The 19518-nt window shown below is 32.0% G+C and overlaps 2 protein-coding genes across 2 annotated transcripts; one reads left to right on the forward strand and one right to left on the reverse strand.

The window, feature by feature from the left end:
• Positions 1–1196: 1196 nt before the first annotated feature.
• On the reverse strand, positions 1197–3813 carry LOC135143076 (pentatricopeptide repeat-containing protein 1, mitochondrial). The gene is made up of 4 exons (XM_064074921.1): positions 1911–3813; positions 1727–1857; positions 1498–1672; positions 1197–1445 (listed from the first exon to the last, which is right to left on the reverse strand). Exons 1-4 carry the CDS (start codon positions 3330–3332, stop codon positions 1203–1205), a joined length of 1971 nt encoding a protein of 656 aa, XP_063930991.1. The 5' UTR covers positions 3333–3813; the 3' UTR covers positions 1197–1202.
• Positions 3814–7733: 3920 nt separating this feature from the next.
• On the forward strand, positions 7734–12113 carry LOC135143079 (gamma-glutamyl hydrolase-like). Its single transcript, XM_064074923.1, has 4 exons — positions 7734–8837; positions 8885–8935; positions 8983–9209; positions 11575–12113. Exons 1-4 carry the CDS (start codon positions 8653–8655, stop codon positions 12057–12059), a joined length of 948 nt encoding a protein of 315 aa, XP_063930993.1. The 5' UTR covers positions 7734–8652; the 3' UTR covers positions 12060–12113.
• The last annotated feature ends 7405 nt before the right edge of the window (positions 12114–19518 follow it).

Here is a 19518-nt window from a genome sequence, read left to right on the forward strand (position 1 = left end):
CAGTTGGCATTGAACTTTTATTTCTAGCTAGAGTGGAATGAAATTAGGAACAAAAGAATCGGCTCTTCAATTTTTGGTAAAATATGTAACATGTTTAGTGTTGGCGCGGATGTTTTTATAAGACAAAACGTCATGCCTTAGCTGAAGAAAATTTTGAATGTCAGCTATAATTGAATTTAAATTATGAATATAGTCCTCTTGCGTGAAGTATTTATTTGTTTTATGTTATTTACTGATGTGCATATGTAACAAATGCGTTAGTAAAATAAATCACTCACTGCGTATTTCATTCCAACGCGTTTTTTCTTGACCCTTTGGACCCATACAACAAAAAATAAAATTGTGTCTTCATCAAATTTTTTAAAGTGCAAAAAGTAATTGTTACAGTAATGCATTAATTTTTAAAAATAATTGTTCCAATCGCTGTGCAAGAAATGCAATGTTGAATTACATTCCGGTTGCCACGAAGAATTTCATCAGTAGCACTCTACTTCATGCATCTGGCCAACGTTGCGGCAACGTAATTTTTCTCTAATATCTTTTGTTAAATTTAACAAATGTTCGTGAAAAATGTTTCGCTGTGCCCCTTTAACAATAAATATGCACTTTTTTTTATTGTGATTACACTTGGCGCTTGGGTTACAAGAATTTTTATACATACTATTATTCTGAGATGATTTAATTCTATAACCCTCAAAACATATCCCTAACTATACTTTTATCAGAAAAATAATGAGTTAAAATATGGTAATGAACAATCATATCGTTTTTTTGTTTTTTCTGTTTAATACAAATTAAGAGTTTATAACTTAATACAGAAAAACACATTTTGCTATAGATACTGCTGGTTAAAATAACAAATTACTTTTAAAAACGTAGTTTCAGAATCCGTAATATGTTCTTACTGATATCACTAAATTCTTGTTATGATTTATCGCTTTTCGTTAAATATTAAAATTTGCGAAGTATTAATCATTCACTGTAGTTTCAGTAATGTAAAGGAAGTTAATATGTTTCTAGACTTAATTAGGCACTTTATTATGTTGTCATCACATGAATTTTAAATATTTAATGTATTACAATGCCAGATAAGTAAAAGTTGTTCAGTGCATAACAAACGTTGATTTTATAGTTACTGTAAAAATGTCTGTTTTTAGGGCTCATAGGCCAGAAAGGTATAAAAAAGGTAGACAGAATTCTTTTTATCTTTTATATTTACGTTTTGTAGATGTTTTAACCTTAAATCGCGATGTGTGCGTTGCTTTAAATCTGTGAGATTTATCTTTATAGTGCCTAGTGTCCGTCTCAGTTGTTTGTCTGTACTGAGCCCATGGGTGAATGTCCTCAGTATCATCCACTTCTATTTCTTCCAACCAAGTTTTGTATCTCATTTGAAATATCCTGTGACCTTTCTGAAAAGACTGACTCTGAGACAATTTATTTTCCTAAAAAGGAAAATGTTTAAAGTTATATAATCCAAATAAATTAAGAACTTACATTATCATTTGATATTTTTTTGCAAATTTTTTTAAAATCTTGTAAACATTGCATAAATATTTTATTTGGTTTTATATTTTCTCTTAAACTGATTTCCATTATTTCTAGGACATATGCAAAATTCTTATGATGGCATGCTTGGTGTAACATTGCTCCTAAAATTTCTGTGTTTAGTCTAAAATAAAAAAAAAAGGTTATGACACGTCAACCAATACGTTACATAACTGACCTATATGAATGTTCTTTCATCTGATCTAATAATTGTAAAGCTTCATCCTTGGTTTTACATCCTAATGATAAAACGCCAAATGTAATTAGATCTGGTCTATAATTGAATTTTTTCATTTCTTCTAGTACTTGCTAAAATTGAAATAAATTGTAAAGAACACAATAATTTAAGTCTTGGCAGTTACCTTGCCTCCATCATAATCAAACCTCATACTACGTTTTTTTATTAACATATTAAAAAAGTCAATATCTGGTTTCACATCAAACTTTCTCATGATTTTTTCTAATTCCAGTTCTGCCGCTAGACTTCCAGGTAGGCAGTTTAAGAGCTGAGTAAATGTTTTAATGTCAGGAGCACATTTATGTTCTACCATATTATTTAAAAAACCTTTGCAACCGCCAACAAGTAGTAATCGATCTTCAGCCCTTGTTACTTCAGAGAAAGAGACAATATTTCCCAAATGCGGCAACTTAGCCATAAGATTTGGCCTGCAGACATCAAGATCGAAGCTACTATTTACTACTGCATTATTGGGAATTTCTGCATTTTTGCAGTCTTTATTTACGACGCCTTCATGTGTAGATGAATGTTGAATAAGTTTTCTATTAGTTGAACTTTCAGGAAGAAATTTTACATTGCTTGATTTGTTTTGCAATAATGTGTTGACTGTATCTTGCATTACTTCTACATCACCAATTCCGCAATCTCTTATACACCTCAACATTAAATTGTATGTATACAAGCTTGGTGGGATATTTTTTTCTATACTTTTTCGCCACACTAACAATGCATGTCTAAAACCTGCTTCTTTATCTTGAACACAGGCTTGTAATAGGAAATTAATTGTATCATCTTTGATTGGGATTTTTTTAATCATCATTTCATCAACTAGAGCAAAAGCTACTGTAAGATCTCCACATCGACCAAAGGCTTTTATCATTGCATTATAGTTTGTTGCGTTAGGTTCATACATTTTTTCTATCATTATATTTCGAAGGTGTTTTGCTCTCGATAATCCATCTTCTGGCCAAGGACTATTAGCGCAAGCATTAAATAAAGCAGTGTAAGTACCTCCTGTAATTTTTAAATCACGTTTTTTCATCTGGTTGTACAAAGAGAATGCTTTTTTTGTATAACCCACTCGTCCACAAGCACCAATCACTAAATTATAAATATAATTTTCAGGTTTAACTTTGTCTTCTTGAAGCATTTTCACTTCTAGAACATCTATGGCTTCTTTTATCTTCCGCTTTCTAATGAAACTTTTTATTACATCTGCATACTGCTTCGTAGTTGACTTTTGAGAAGGTAATACCTGTTCCTCAAAGTGTTTTTCTTCTTTTAAATCTGATTCATGAGAAATTTCTTTTTCCCTTGAGTCTCCAAAGGTGTCAGGGTCATTTTTTAAACGCACTAAATATTCTTGTTCTGTTTCTAATGTTGTTTCCGAAGCATGGGAGAATGGTTTAACATTGCAAGTTAGTGTTGAGGGTGCAATCTGTGACCCTTTTAAAATTAGAACATGTTGATGCCGTTTGCCTTCGAATTTTCTGCATCTTTCTAGTCCTTTACAAGTCAAGCGGGAAATGATTCTTAAACGAAACATTTTACTAATTTACTTGACGTCATAACCTCACTTTCTAAGTAAACTTGTGACTCCTTGTAACTGAATAGATGTAAATAATGTGGCAACTATGAGTTAATACTTATTAATTTGTGAAATGTGCAATTATTATTATATGACAAAACGCACAACAGAACAACGTTTATTCATGGACCATAACCTCTCTAAAAACAAATCTGTCAAGTTCTCTAACCTTCTCCAGAATAGCAAATTAAACAAATACCGTAACACCATCTGATGTCGTGCATTGGTTGGCAATCCTGCGACGCCAGGCGTCGATTGTTTTTTTTTTCCTGTCTTGTACAGTGACGTCTGTCATTTAATGCTAGATCAGTGTTTTTTTTAGTCTTTCCTGTGTGATATATGAAGAATAATCTTCATTTGTAACAGCTAAAAATGGTATTTTCATCTATGCCCTAAACTCTTAAGCTCTTTTAAAGACTATAAAAATATATAACAATGAATGGTGTGTAACTCTAAATTATAGAATTCTCTTACCCATTATGTAACTACATATTTATTCAACACAAAAAAACATTTTTTTTCACTTTGAAAAAATTATCTTCATGATAATAAAAAGAGTATAAATTATCTACAGTTGAATTTTAATTTGTTTAACACAAATATTCCCATTTGTTCTATTTGTAAAATGTATACCGGCATTAAAATTTTGTGAAGTTTTAAATAGAAAATCCATAATAAATTTGATATTTGAGGAAGCGTGTTCAAACAAAAATTCTAGTTAGTCGCAAGTTTAAAAACACAATTTATTAGTCTAGATGAGTGCAATAATCCATTTATTGTAATTATTATTTAAGTATTGCTGTTCACCCTTGCACTTAAGCCTCGTAAGATTCCATGTCTAAACGACAAATGAAAAAAATAATGGCTCACGTTTTGTTAGTTTCGGTAAAATTAAAAAAATGTCTAATGTTTAAGTGATTGTTTAGAAATTAAGAGCAGGTCCGGACTGGAAAAATACAAAAAAAATCTGGTGAAAACATAACTAGGCATTTGCAAAAATACTATGTTCGCTGAACACTGAACAAAATAAAAATACAATCCTTTTTAAAGTAATAGTATTAAATAGTGTGACTGAGTGTTTTACTTACTGTTAAAATGTGTCAAAATTTCAGGGAAAAAATTTACGTTGCTAGCTGAGTTTGCAGCAAAAGTATCATCATGGTACCTACTTGATTTTGGCGTTTTGTGGTTGTATTTCTTCTTAGTTTTATTATTTATGCTCCAGTTACCCAGTGTTAAATTTATACATATCTATTATAACAAAATTTTGCGGCCAAGTGAATGTGCAATTTGTTATTTTTAAATGTTCGTTTTATCAGCAATGGTAACTAATAACTTTTAGAACAACAAAGTTTCACATAAAGTTAGAACCAAGTTTTGTTTGTATGTTACGTTTTGATCAACTTTCACAGATTTGGGTTTAAGTTCATTTTCAAGCGTAAAATAGGGGAAAATTTTAATGGAAGCATTTTGACGAATGTCTGATTTCAGATTCAGTTTGTGGAATACAAAAATGTCGGTCTCCTCTTTCTATTTCTTTGGCGATTTTGTTAAAAAATATCTTCGATTATTTTGAAATTTTAGATGTGTTTTAATTTCATTATGTAGACTGATAAGGCTAACCAGAATTTGTGTACTTATCCATCCCCTCTAAAAAAGGAATTGATGTTAGTCAAGTAAATCCCACTTGAAATTTGTAGCTTGTATGTTCCTTTATTTGAGATTTAATAAAGTGACGTACTCAAAACTTTTAACTTTACGTATACGTACGGGTTATCGTTAAACAAACTTGTCGAATGAAAATTTACAGTTTTCTTTTAAACGTACTTACCAAAAATTTTGTACATTATCCCCTTCAAAGAACTGATGCTCTCATCTAAAAAAATTGGTCTAAGGTTATTTCATCTAAAATGTACTGGCTTCAGTTTTATTGTTAATATAAAAATGCTGCTTGTATTTGTTTTAGCAAGGCCATGAGGCATTTTTCGAAATTTTTACTTCCCGAGCGTAAGCAAAGGAAGTATTGTAATCGAGTCCGTCGGCCGAATCTCTACTTTTGCATTCTCGACCTATCATGACCCCTAGAGGACGAAGAAATAGGTCTCTCGTTTCCGCCTCTCTGTCCGTCTGTCCGTCTGTCTGTCCGTCTGTCTGCCGTCCTAGATTTTTATTAGACAGATAATCTCCGAAAGTATTGGGCCGATTGTTGTCAAATTTTGTATTTATATTAGGTATATCATGTAGATGGTAAAACGCTAACCAAAATTTGTCATTAATCATCCCCACCACTAATGTGATGACGTCACTTGAAAATTGTACTTAGTAAATGGGTTTTAAATTGTATCAAATGACATAGTCTTACACATGTAGTTTATGACCCCGAATTGAGAATTTACCCGAAACGTCCAGATTTTTGTAAAAAAAAATCAAAAGTTGGAAACAACATTTTGACATTTAATTTGGAATCTGTAAAACCGAATGCTTTGAAATCTTGCAGATGGTTTACAGTTATGATAAGCATAATAAGTTTTTATTCAAAATATATTTACTTGTCCCCTCCAAAAAATTGATGACGTCACCTCAAAAGTTTGGATTTGCGTATACAGGATGACTCAAAAAATTAATGAATGCGTACATTTATTTTATTGATTTAATCAGGAACTACAAAACCAAATGCTTTTAGAGTACTCGGTTTCACAGTTTCTATGTTAAATTATTATGAAATGTTTTTGTAAAACTTTGATCTTTTTTCCAAAAATGTTAGCGTCCAAAGTGAAAAATAACCGCGAATTAATGTACCACAAGTATAAAACCATACCATTCTATAAAATTTATATGTGATTTACCTAGAAAAATTTTTAACATTACGTCATTAAATTGGCTGTGTGTCAGCAATTTAACCACCTATATGATTAGCCTAGTAGATTCGGATATTACCTACTCGTATCTGCCTATCATCTAATACAATCGCGAACAGAAGACTATCAGAAGGAAATGGGAGACTTATCTATATTTTCATATTGTAGTAGTTACGAAACGTTAAGAAAAGTGAAATTAGCCATTCACATTAGTCAAATTAACTTTATTACCATAGTTTCCTAGCTTACGCTTGGGAAGTAAAAATTTTGCTTGGACACATATTTTAAAAATATCTTAATAATATTGATACAGAACAGCAAAAAACCTAGAGAATACTGTATACATACATTAGCAGTGCTGAATGCTGCTTTTAGGTATAAATATTCAATTTCAACAAAATCTAACAGAATACAAAGAGTATAGGGACAACAAGAAATATAGTAAAATTTTGCCTTTAAATTCGTTGCAGTTTCGTGTTTGAAAAGGTTTTCTATTTTTTTCATTGGTCCAATGATAATCAACAATACAAAACTTTATATAGTCGTGAAATTAGTAAATTGTATATAACACCGATTAGAATTGATAGGTACAGTAGACCCAATAGATCTGGCATCATAATTCTGCTGAATCTACATACCAGAGTAGTTTATTTTATAGATGCTGGTATTCTTAACAGAGATACTTTAACACCAACATTATCGCACAAAACAAAATTTCACAATTCCTGCAGTTTTCCATGAGATATTAAAAGTAAAGTTAAATCTTGAAAAAAATTCTATTTTGCCCTCAAACCACAATTGTAAAAATTTAAAACCAGTTACAAATATCCCAATATTTTTGTTGTTCGTAAATTCCTTAGTGAGATCATGTTGGTATTCAACTGATTTAACTTAACTGGAGATTAGTAGTTACTTATACTAAAGCAAATTGAGTTTGGCCACGAACACTTTCCCATGATTTGAAAAAAAGTTGTCGAGTTGCATTTGAAATTTTGTACCTAACGGAGGTCTTTAATTTATACTCATTTAGAACCAGAGCCAATTTTGTTAGAAAAGTTCAAGTATAGTAAACTTATTTGACTTGTAAAAACCTAGTAACTGAGTTTACTACAGTAGGCTTTCGATATTCGTTTTACTTTCTTATTTGGTCGACAAAAAAATTATTTATGAACTCCCACTGAGAAAAAGAATGTGTACCTACGATAGTGCAAATTTTAATTTTTTTCTTTTAAAACAACCCATACGTAAAGTATCAAATGTAGGAATGCATTATTAAAAAACGGGCGAAAGAGTGTGTACCTAAATATTTCAGATATGGTTTATTTATACAATTTTGATATTACTTTATCAATTTTTTGAAGTAGTAGTAAGTAGACAAATTGTGATCAGCTTACTACCATCTTTATGATAATCATAAAGCATACTACTTACAATTTCAGAGTAATCGGTTTTCTAATTCTGTACATTAACTCTTTAAGAAATGTCTTTATTTTAAGAATCATTGTTTTTTTCTTCGCTTTAGAACTGGGCTAAAAATATGGATTGCTTTTTAAAAAATATTCACGATGTCAGAACTTTGAAAATCCCCGCAAGAAACTACAAATTTATTCTTAAAATATAGAATGTGTGAATGAGTGTTCAATTCCAGCGGTTAGATGCTTAATATACCTATGACTATATTACAATCGAGTATGTGTGAATATTTATGGTCGTACTGATATTGCCTTTAAATCTATAGTACGAACGTTTTAGTTAATTACAACAGCTAATGCTGTACAGTACCTGTTACATCTCAGTCTCATGTACATTTTTTAGATGCTACACTTTCAGTTAGTAAAATGTCAGTTTCTAAAAATAATAGCGATATTATAGTTAGAACACCCTGCATACATAAATGTTTGCACACCTCAATTCAGCTTATAATAGTTTTTCAAAACTTATCAAAGAAGTGGCATGTAAATAAACGATTAATAAAACGAATCCTTGAAAACATGAATTTAATAAATGTTAAATATTTCCTTTTATTTCGATGATGATACAAATGGTGTAGATAATTTTTAAAGACATTATTAAGATAAATACCATAGTATTGAAAACGACAAGGTCAAATCATTTAGGAGTATACTGTAAATATTTGTTTCTTAACAACAGTAATAATAATTTTGTTGTGGTATTAGTTTTAACTTTTGTTTTTATAATTGAAGTTTACTGTCTATATTACGGATATCCTACATTTTTAGTTCATGGTTTACAATTGACATATAGGTATCTACATATTAGTAGGTAATTAAATTGAAATCTGTCGGGGAACAAAGTTTAACATCCGTCTAGTGGAACATTTATCTTTATAGATAACAGTTTGACAACTTTCTTAAATACTTGTTCGTTTCAAACGTCATGTCAGTTGATAAAATTCTACAATGATTCTGTATTTACTAATTTTATCAATCGTAACTTACATAAATGCTGCAGAAACTCCTATCATAGGAATTTTATCACAAGAAGCATATTTAATAAGAAATGCATATCCAGATGCTCACAGTTTCATCGCAGCTTCTTACGTAAAAATTCTGGAAAGTAGTGGTGCCCGAGTTTTGCCGATATGGTAATATTTCTTAAAAATTGTATTTGTTTTAATATGAGTGATTGTAGGGTGGGACAAGAGGAAGATTATTACGAAAGAGTTGTCAATTTTACAAATGGGTGAGTAAATTACTGCAGTCCATCAGACTTGCTGGATAATTAAACAGTATTCTATTTCCCGGAGGAGGAACTTACTTTAACGAAACTGGAGGTTATGGCGAAGCAGCAAAACAACTTTATGAATTAGCCGTGAAAGCTAATGAGAATGGGGTTCATTATCCTCTGTGGGGAATATGTCTTGGAATGCAGGTTTTGATGTTTGGAGTGTTGGGCAAGGACATTCGCGGAGACTGTCAGTCTAAAGACGTTGCTTTACCTTTAGAATTTGTTTCAGGTGGGTAATGAACGTTAACTTTATGTACCCAAATCGCCCACTTTGACATTTAAACAAACACAATGTATTCTGGTCAACGCGAAATTTTGTCTTGTGTTTATTCAAAAACCCCACATCTCAGTTTGGCAAATCAAAAAATATCATGAACCAAAATTTGTGGATGTTTATTTTTGTTTTCATTTTTTGTAGTTTTTCATAGAATTCTGAAATATCTAAATTTTGTGATATGAGCTAAAGACGAACGTTAAACTCCAATGGGATTACAAATGGAAATAAGTTTAGTATTTCTTCCGATTACTTGATAGATACAGTTTGTAGCATGTTATTATAGGAGTATATTTTTTTAAAAATATCATTTCTTTGCAGTTTCTAATTTCCAGTGTTTAGTGTTACATGATATGTTTGCCTATACATTTAATTAATTAATATAGATCTTGGGTGCAGCCTTACCTAAGCAATACCTATTTTTAATTCCCGGGCTCGTAAATATGTACGATTTCTATTCTTTTTAACTAGTAAATTGTATTTCACATTTGGTTTAATTATTTTTGTAGACACAAAAGCATGATTATATAATTAAAATTTTTATTTTCGTTTCTATTACAAAGATTTCGATTTGGATATTACTGACAATTACCAACAGCTCATACGTAAATCTATAATTTCATGATCAGGACAAATATGTAATGTGAAATTAGATTTCCTAAATTAAAAGAAATTTAAATGACAGTAAATGATGTATACCGATTTTGGAACTAGTGAACAATAATCCTCATGTGAGCCAAAGAACTGCAGCCAGAGGACCAGGTTAATCATCTGTGTATCGAATATTGAAAGGAAAAAAATCCTCCATTCCGTTTAACATTAGTTCAAGAATTGAAACCCACAGATCATCCTAAAAGATCAATGGTTTGCAATTTTATTTAGAGAACGCCAAAAGTTCAAAGTTTAATCACCTCTTTTACGATTTGTTTTTTTCGGATGAAGCAAATGTTTCAAAAAATGGTGGAGTTAATAAGCATGATTATTATTATTATATCCAAGACAACCCTCACTGAATTAAAGAATTAAATTATTGGTTACAATTTTAGAGACAATGTTAAAGTGGAATCCTTATCTAAATTTTATTCAAATTAATTTACCATTATTGCCCGAAAATGTTAATTTGAAAATATGACAAAATTAATGGTTTCAACAGGACTGTGTTCTTTCACAGTATCACAGAAGGGTGGGGAATTATATAGTTGTCCCAGTCTGACTTCGTTTTTATGGCAGCGGAATCTCAATTACTGGAAGCATTAGGAACTCTATTGAAAATGTAAATAGCCGGGCCATAAATCATCTTAAGGGTTTACGGGCGGTACGGCCCTGTGTAGTGTAGACAGTTGGTCGCTTGGTGCTTTATGACCGCTGGATTACTTGTGGCAGAGGTTTAATGTGGAAGACTTAACTCCTTCACAATAGGATGCAGTCGTAAAAACGAACCAACACTTGCAACACTATACCTTGCTGTAGGCTTCTCTAACATGTGCTTGGGAGAGGGTCTGTTAAATCTTGGACTCCCAGAAGTGCGGATATTACATCTTAAACTTTTTTCCTGTGGGGCACAGGTAAAGAAATAATTTATCAAACTCCAATAATTAACAGCGTGGAACATTTGGAAAATAAAAATTAAGAAAAGCCAAAGAATTTATCCCACCAGTAGATCATTCAGTGTGGGTAAAATGTCATTGTACCACAGGATTAGAGCATTTGAAAGAAATGGTGGGCAGCTCTTTGAGCAGTTGTTACAATCATTAATTAAAACAATTTTTGTTGTAAATTTTAAAAGTGATACTTTGTCAAAATTTTGGTAATGTCGGAGTTTACCATTCTGTTGGGCTTATTATTAGACGTGAATCACCTGTATTAGAAACACCGATGTAATTAGAGTTTAAAGGACCATTTTTTTTTTCAATAAATAAAATATTTTTGGAATAGACAAGCACAATTTCAAAATTTAGTTTACCAGTGCTTTTAAACAGTGTTTTGAAATTCAAGGTGTTCCAGCGAAAACTTTTGTGGAAAATATTTTTTCAATACCTATTCTATTTTTTTACGAAAAACTGAAAAATCATTTATAACATTTGCAGAGAGGTGCTTATTAATTTATCAAATATATCACTTACAAGATGACGCTAAATTTATACATATTTCTTTTTTCAAGAGTTGCCACACAAGCGTTAGAGTTTTATGTATATGAAATGGTTAATATAACTACTCTAACATCAGAAAAACTCTTTCCTCTCCAGCAGAAGTTTTCGCCAAGACTCCCTACTTATGCGTATGTGTTGTTTAAAAAATTAACAAATATATTTTTTTGCAGATTATCAGCAGTGTAGGTTGTTTTCTAATGCATCTTCCCAATTGTTGGAAAATTTAAAAACAAAAAATATAACTTATAATTATCACAGATACTGTCTTTTTGAAAAAGATTTGAAAGAAAATAATATACTACGTGAATGGAGGATTATTTCTACAAACAAGGATATAAATGGTACAGAATTTGTTTCCACAATGGAACACACGAAGTATCCATTTTATGGGATTCAGTATCATCCTGAAAAAAATCCTTTCGAGTTTAAGAAACCCTCAGGAATTCCGCACTGCCCAGAAGCTGTAGAACTTGCTCAGTACTTGGGAAATTTCTTTGTTAATGAATGTAGAGGAAACAGCCACACTTTTCCGAATAGTGATGTGGAAGAAGATTCCTTGATTTACAATTATAACCCAGTATACAGCGCTAGCAATACCTCTTATGAGCAGCTCTATTTGTTTACAACAGAAGATTATGTTAAAAAGTTGTTATAATTTTTCGTTGTAAATGTTTTGGTGGATACAAGAAATATATTTAATAGCAAGTTATTTCTGCAATTTTTTATGGAATTCTCAACTAAACTATTTCATGCTTTTTTCTTAAAACTACCGAAAAGATAACACTGACATTCTAATCAATTCTCATTTTAACCTGTACATATTAAATTTCATTCCAAAATCATGATTAAGTCTGATTCATCTTTACAAACACGTGACCAAAGTACAATTAGTTGAAAAATAAACTAGTACAAGCTGTCAGTGGTCTTTTAAAATATTTGGAGTTTTCAACGTCGGTTTTTTGTTTAGATTATGTATAATCTTTTTTTTTCTAATTCAAAGATTACATTAAGATATCAAGAAACATAGCAATTTTTTTATTATACTTACAGTATTTTCGCTGGTTAGGTTAGAAACGGTCAAACTTTACGTTATAACAATTTTAAATTTGAGATATAGGGTAATTGCCCCAGTAATGGACACCCAAGAGAAAATTTGAAATCTAAATAATGTTATTATTATTAATATTCGGTCAAAATCAATTTGTAGCACACCAGATGAAAGCTTATTTAGTGCACTTTCTAACAGTCTGTAAACAAATTACGTAAAACAATAATTGTTATTTTAATATTTTATATTGTGATACTACATCAAATGTGCCAGTAATGGACACAGTTGCGGAGGTAATGAACACATTGTGGGTGAGTAATGGACACTCGGAAAAATGTTAATTTTATTCATATTTATTCATTTCTGGAACAGTAAAATGGCCTCTAGTATTTTTAACCTTTGGCTCGTCTATGACACATACAATATCTTCTTTGAAATAATAAAGAATATCCTCTTTGCTTGGCCACTTCCATACACCTAAACCTGCACTGGTCATAGACTGTATTTCGGCTCCTAGATCATCCTTCTTCAAAATAACACCTGTAAAGGTCCAATGTACGATAAATAATTTGATTAAAACATTATAACTCTTTTTAAATTTTAGTTAAACATAGAACATCTTTTTATATGAAAAGATAAGCACTGGTGGTACTATCTTTCCATCTGCCGAAGATGTAGCCATAACAGTAATCTGCTCTTGTTCAGCAGATACTCTTTGATAAAAATCCTCTTTTGATTTGGTTGGTCCTAAAACGTTTCCACTTTTAGGACAAAGCATGAATCCAGATTCATCTCCATTAAATATTCGGGTGGGATCACGAAGGATGTCTTGAAGGTTATTCTCTTTGAAATAATCTAGAATTTCATCAAATCATCTATGAATACGGTCTTGGGTAACAGCTGCACGAGCTTTACTCAAAGATTCTGCATGTTTCTGTTTGATTTCTGGATGCCGTTTAAGAAATCCTTCAAACCAAGATCTTCCCGGTGTTTTAGATTTATTTAAATAGCGAGGTTCTCTACCAAGTATTTTTTTACAGACATGATGAGATTGGTTTTGTGTACTGGGAATCCTCTTTTCGCCATGGCCAATATCCATGAAACCAATACATTTTCTTAATTTTCAAATAACTCTGATGGAGGTCCCATTTTTCTACAACATGGACTGTCTCCTGCCATTTTCCTGATTAGAGTACTAAGAGGAACATGGTACTGTTGGGCAGCCTTTTTTTTACTTAGCCCATTTTCTTTCACCGCTTGGATAGCCTTTTGCATGTTCTCCTCCGAATAGCAAAAAAACTTTCTGTTTTTTTCCTTCTTTTTTTCCATTCCCCTTTTGTAGAAAATCACATGTACCTGAATTAGAAACAATCTTAACTTGGTAAGAATTCAATATCGGCATCAGATGACTGGTGTCCATTACTGAATTTTTCTTGTTTAGTAATGGACATCCCACTGTCCATTATTAACACATTATTTAATTTTTTGTTTCAGTAGATACTGGTCACCCTCCGTAAAAATCGTTATTTGTAGGAAATATGTGTTTTCAACCATACAAATCTGTTTTTAACTTAGCTGGTCAAAGATTAAACGTAAACAAATGTTCTCAACAGCAACTACACACAACGTTTGCTCACTTACAAGATTTAAACTAACGAAGCGCCGGACAACTTGAAACAGCTGTTTTGTCATCAGCCAACTTGAAGATTCTCTATTTCAGAAAACGTACTGAAGCTAGCAACGTCAAATCACAGTGGAATATGCGACTTAAACTACTGTAGCATATGGCGTACCCAAATAAGTTATTTTGGCGCAAATTATGAAATTTTTTAATTTTTTCAATTAACAGTGTCCATTACTGGGACAGTGTCCATTACTAGGGCAATTACCCTATGCTTTGTTTGGTTACATAACTTATATGTATTTTGGTAACATAAACGCTTTGCTCTCTTTTGCATTTCCCTTGCGCACAGCAAAATAAGTTTTGTATTTTACACTTAAATTTAATATTTTGTCACTGAATTTCTGTTGAAACAACTTTCGATTATTTTTTTTTTGGTTTGGCTTCGTGAAAATTCTTTGCATTTCAGATCATACCTAGAGACATGATCCTGTTTATTAACCCATGTCGGTACTAAATGGAAAAGGAAAATGAAACTGAAACTATGCGGGGTAGTTTGTTAAAAGTAAATTAATACGTTAATATTCGAGTTTCAACTATGCCTAAACACATTTTTTCGGCGGTCGTTCTCTTTCGGAAGACACACCACCAAACCGAGAGTGTTTAGCCTAGAACAGCTCTCAAATTGTATTCGGATCTGGCAACAAACTGTAGATTAGATCCACATATATGTGTGTTACGTAATAAGGTTCTTATCACATGTACCTACCTGTATGCAGGGGATTTCTATTTATTTCAAGGGCACGTGGTTAAAAAAATACATTACATTAAGACAAACTAAAACAGATAGCTTGAGTACTAGACTTGAAAATGAATGAATTTTTCTACGAGTACAAATCCAGAAATGCTTTTGACTAACGAAGTCTCTTAGTTTATACTGTTACGAAATAAACCCATACGCCGCCCCGGTACGACGCCTATGGGTTCTCGAGCTTTCTAGTATTTCGGCGATAATGACGCATCGTGGATGACGTCACCCGGGCAGCGTCGCTCTCGATTGCGACGTCCAGAAAACGCTCGAAGCTGAAGCGGCGTTCGCTAAAGAAAGGGCTGGAAGCGGAAGTCGCGATGGAGTCCAGAAAGAGCTCGATTACGAATCATCGATTTATCGAAAAGGGAATGTGGGTTTAAATGGAGGCCATCTTCCGGAAAGGGCATCATTCAGCCAATTCAGCGAGTCCCGTCAACAACTCGAGTAAACGAATGCATTCAAGTTTCACCACGGCGTTATTCTGTACATAATCGCTGTAATAGTTAGTCGTGTAATTCGAGTTATTAAGAAATAAATTGTTGAGTTTTACCCACGCCGATTTTATTCGCCCGCTCAAGGTAACAATACGTTCGTTTCTGGTCACGTTTTTGTAAACATACATGAATCCGATTTTGTAATGTATACAGTATACAGTGACTATTTCCACTTATTCTTTAATTGTATACTGCGGCATATTAACGAATTTCGGTTCGTAAAAACCAGTAATAGAACGAGTAATCAAATTTTATAAACGTATTGTTACGAAGTAAACCCATACGCCGCCACGGTAAGACGTCTTTTCTAACATGTATAGTGATGACCTGTGACTCCAAAACAACCTCGAAAGCGGCGATCGCGAAGCCTCTAGACTAGAAGAACGCATGGCTGTTTAAATAGGGACCACCGCCACCGTCGGGAATAGTCAGTCTAGTCTAATCCAGCCGAGTTGATTAATAAGTATCAGTCAAGTTGAGTTGAAATTAATCATTATTACATTTTCGCGGTGTAAGTTAGTCGTGTAAATTTGTGTTACTGAGAAATAACTTGTTCAGTTTTACCCACACCGATTTTAAATACCCGTAAATCGTAACAGTAGTTAGCCATGGCTGCTTAAAATATTACCGACAAAAATATGCAAATATTTTTTTTTTTAAGAAATGTCCTTTAATTTAAAGCATAACCGCTAATAAAATCGACAAAGGTTGACCCAGATTACGTCCAGTGTAGATTTTAATTCTGAATCTTTACTCAAGCAGATGTTGACATGAGATATAAAATTTAACATGCAAATCCCTATGGCCACTTTGAAGCAAGTGTAATGTTTAAAAACATCCTCAAAAAGTCTAAAACTGGTTAAGAGCGCTGATTTCTTCACCAGTTCTCTGGGGATTAATAAAATAAACTTTTTCAGCTGAGATATCTCTAGCTTCGGATAACTCACGCATTTTCATTCATTTATCGCCGAAAACCTATTATGAACTTTGTCAATGATTTCAGGTGTGATGGCAGTTTTAGGTCCTCCAGAACATGATGGTGCGTCTTCAATGAACACATTAACTACACGGCTAATGGCTTTATAAGAAGAATATGAATCGCCCAATGTAGGAAAAATCTTTTCATGGATTTCTTTCGCAGTTTTGCCTTCCAAAATGAATCGAATCACGCTACAAATTTCAATTTTCTCCTTTTTTAAATAAAAATCACTCAATACACTAGTATTCAATTAATTCTTAAACGAAAAATTACTGACAGAAAGACTTGGCATTTTAAAAACTTCATCTTGCTTGAAGTCTACATATGCAGTTACTGCTTTTTCTTTCCTCGTAACACACTTCCAGATTGTCTGTCAAAGTTATAAGTTATAACACCCCTCTTTTTCAGTTGAGCGTTAAAAAGATGCACTGTGTGCTTAGATTACATAACATTTTGAGGAAAAAGTGCATTTAATTGTTTAACAACCGTGCAAAAAATCGTAACTATGGAAACATTTCTACAGTGAGCTGTTTTTACCTTTAGTAATACTAATCAGTGTTAATGGCATACGTTTGGAAACATTATGAAAAAAAAAAAATGAAACAGTATTTGTTATTTCTACCAAATTTGGTTTTATTATTGTTACGAAATAAACCCATACGCCACCCCCGTACGATGCCTATGGGCCGTCGAGAGCTTTCTAGTATACACGGCAATGATGGGTGACTCACCGTCGGTGACGGCGGCCGAGCGGCGTTCGCTAAAGAAAAGCCTGGAAGCGGAAGTCGCGATGGGTATTCCAGAAAGACCTAGATCGCAAAGTATCTAGAAGTTTGTGTATGGATTTAAATACAGGTCACCTTCGGGAACGAGCCAGTCTCAACCAACAAGTGAAGTACAGACAACGGGAGAAGCAGAGTCTAATCAAATCCATTCTAGTCGAGTCGGAGTTACTCTGTACATAATTGCTGTATATTTAATCGTGTAAATTTGAGTTACTGAAAAATAAATTGTTGAGTTTTACCCACGCCGATTTTATTCACCGATCAGCGTAACATTATTTTATGGAAACAAAAATGTTCTCCAAAATAATAAAATCCAAAACAACTGCACGCCTTCATTTTCAATAAAATTTGAATTCTGCCACCAATGTTCCTAAATTGACTTGTAGGTGCTATATTTTATATCCAAGTACAACGCTAAGAAAATCTTTTTAACGAATGTAACGTTTTGAAAGCATTTGTTAATTTGATGTAAAATTCGCTTTTTTAATCAGTTAAAAATAACTTACAGCAACAACTTGCTTTCAATAATCGCATTGTACTTTATTAAAACCACTTCGTATGTAAACAAACATATATTTCTACATAAGTGTGTTTCAGGTTTTTTACAACAAGTTTAATTTTTATTGTCAGGGTCAGGTTTGTACCATATATATAATTTGCAAGAAACTTGTTTTTACATATTCAAAATGCAAGAAACATTAATAGGTAAACAAATATCAATTTATTGGCGATGCAGAAAAAACGAAAAGTCAATGTTACTTATTTTGCATGTAGCAAAAATATTCTTTAAGGACCTGTTGTTTTAAATAATGGACAACTTTTAAATAATAATATAGAAGTAATATAGTGCTCACTAAGTGATACTTATTTATCGTAATAGCTAACTACGAAGAATATATTGGTTATTGTTTGTCATTTCAGTGCAATCCTTGCAAGAATTCTAACATTGTTCACTGTAATTTTTTATTGTAGTTCATTAACGGATGTCAAAGACACACTACTGTACATAGTAGAAATTTCATTTTTCACGGCTCAATACACTATGTATTAATATGTGTTGCTATTGTAACACCTGTTTATGGAGCAAAGAAAAAATAGTTTAAAAAATCCTTGAGATCAAATAAGATATAGGTCTTCAAAGACTAATTTTTGTGTTGGAAAACATGAAATCGAATAGAGTTTCATTATTTAACATAGTTTTGGAAATATCTGTCTTTATCTATATAGTTTTATCCATTTTATAATGTTAAAAAATTAAAAATTGATCAGAATGAATCTAACAACAATGGCTAATTTTTTAGGTTTTTTAATCTACTTATCGAAACCTACATTTTGTTTACGAAAGTGAACGTCAAATTCACGTAAGCAATTTTTTAATAATTTTCCTCGAACGTAAACTTATGAACTTAATAATATACCGTTGAAAATTGATGATGTTATCTTAAAATGTTAAATAAAATTCACTTAAAATGTGCAACGTCTGTGATTTCATAATTTAGCCTCGTTTTTATGCGTACTGGTTTTTCTCAGATTTGTTTAGATCACCAAAACTCGCAATATTTTTTAAAATTTTTTTTTCAGCAGTAACATGATTTAATTACTTCGTATTTAAAATTCACAAAAATACATACATTCATCTTCTTCTGAAAATTAATTACGTTATTTTTCTTAACTACCCTTCTCTAAGCTCTGGTAGTGATATGAACCAATTTGTAACCTATTATCTCAAAAACGGCTTCTTTAATTTTCGGGAACAGTAATGAATTACGTAAATAATGAGTGAGATAATTAATGAAATATACCCACCAACAAGAAAAAGAAGAAAAAGAAGAAGAAGAAGAAGAGGAAGAAAAAGCATACTTAATAACTGGACCAACTAGTGGATGGAAACAGCTCCTTCTGGATAAGAGTCTTGTCAGACGCTGGATTATACTCGCCTCACCTTTTTGTTTTGCGAAAACCCGCTTTTTAAAAAAGCTAAAGACTAGATAATTAAATGAAAATATATACGCTGCATTTTTGACCTCATTAGGTATCATCCACACGATATATTTTAATGGTAGTCAACTTCCCTTATGGTTAAATACTTTTGGATAATAGGCAGCCATTGAAATATACTGCACTAATTTCGATCTAATTAAGTCGAAATTGCAGTTTATAGATTTTCGTTGAGTTGTCTGATCTTTATGCATATTATATATATTTTTTTAACTTTTTCATTGTCAAAAAATTGAAGGAAATTGGAATAACGTGACAATGTCATATCAGAATTTCAAAAATAAACTGTGGTTGTAAAGTGTAGGAACAGGACAATGAGTATATGTAAAATTATATGTCCTATTAAAAAAAAAATAATAATTTATGTGTTATGTTTCG

The sequence above is a fragment of the Zophobas morio genome, unplaced genomic scaffold (assembly GCF_036711695.1).
Source record: "Zophobas morio isolate AGI-343-1 ecotype UQ-CSIRO unplaced genomic scaffold, CSIRO_AGI_Zmor_V1 ptg000058l, whole genome shotgun sequence".
Lineage (NCBI taxonomy): Eukaryota > Metazoa > Arthropoda > Insecta > Coleoptera > Tenebrionidae > Zophobas > Zophobas morio.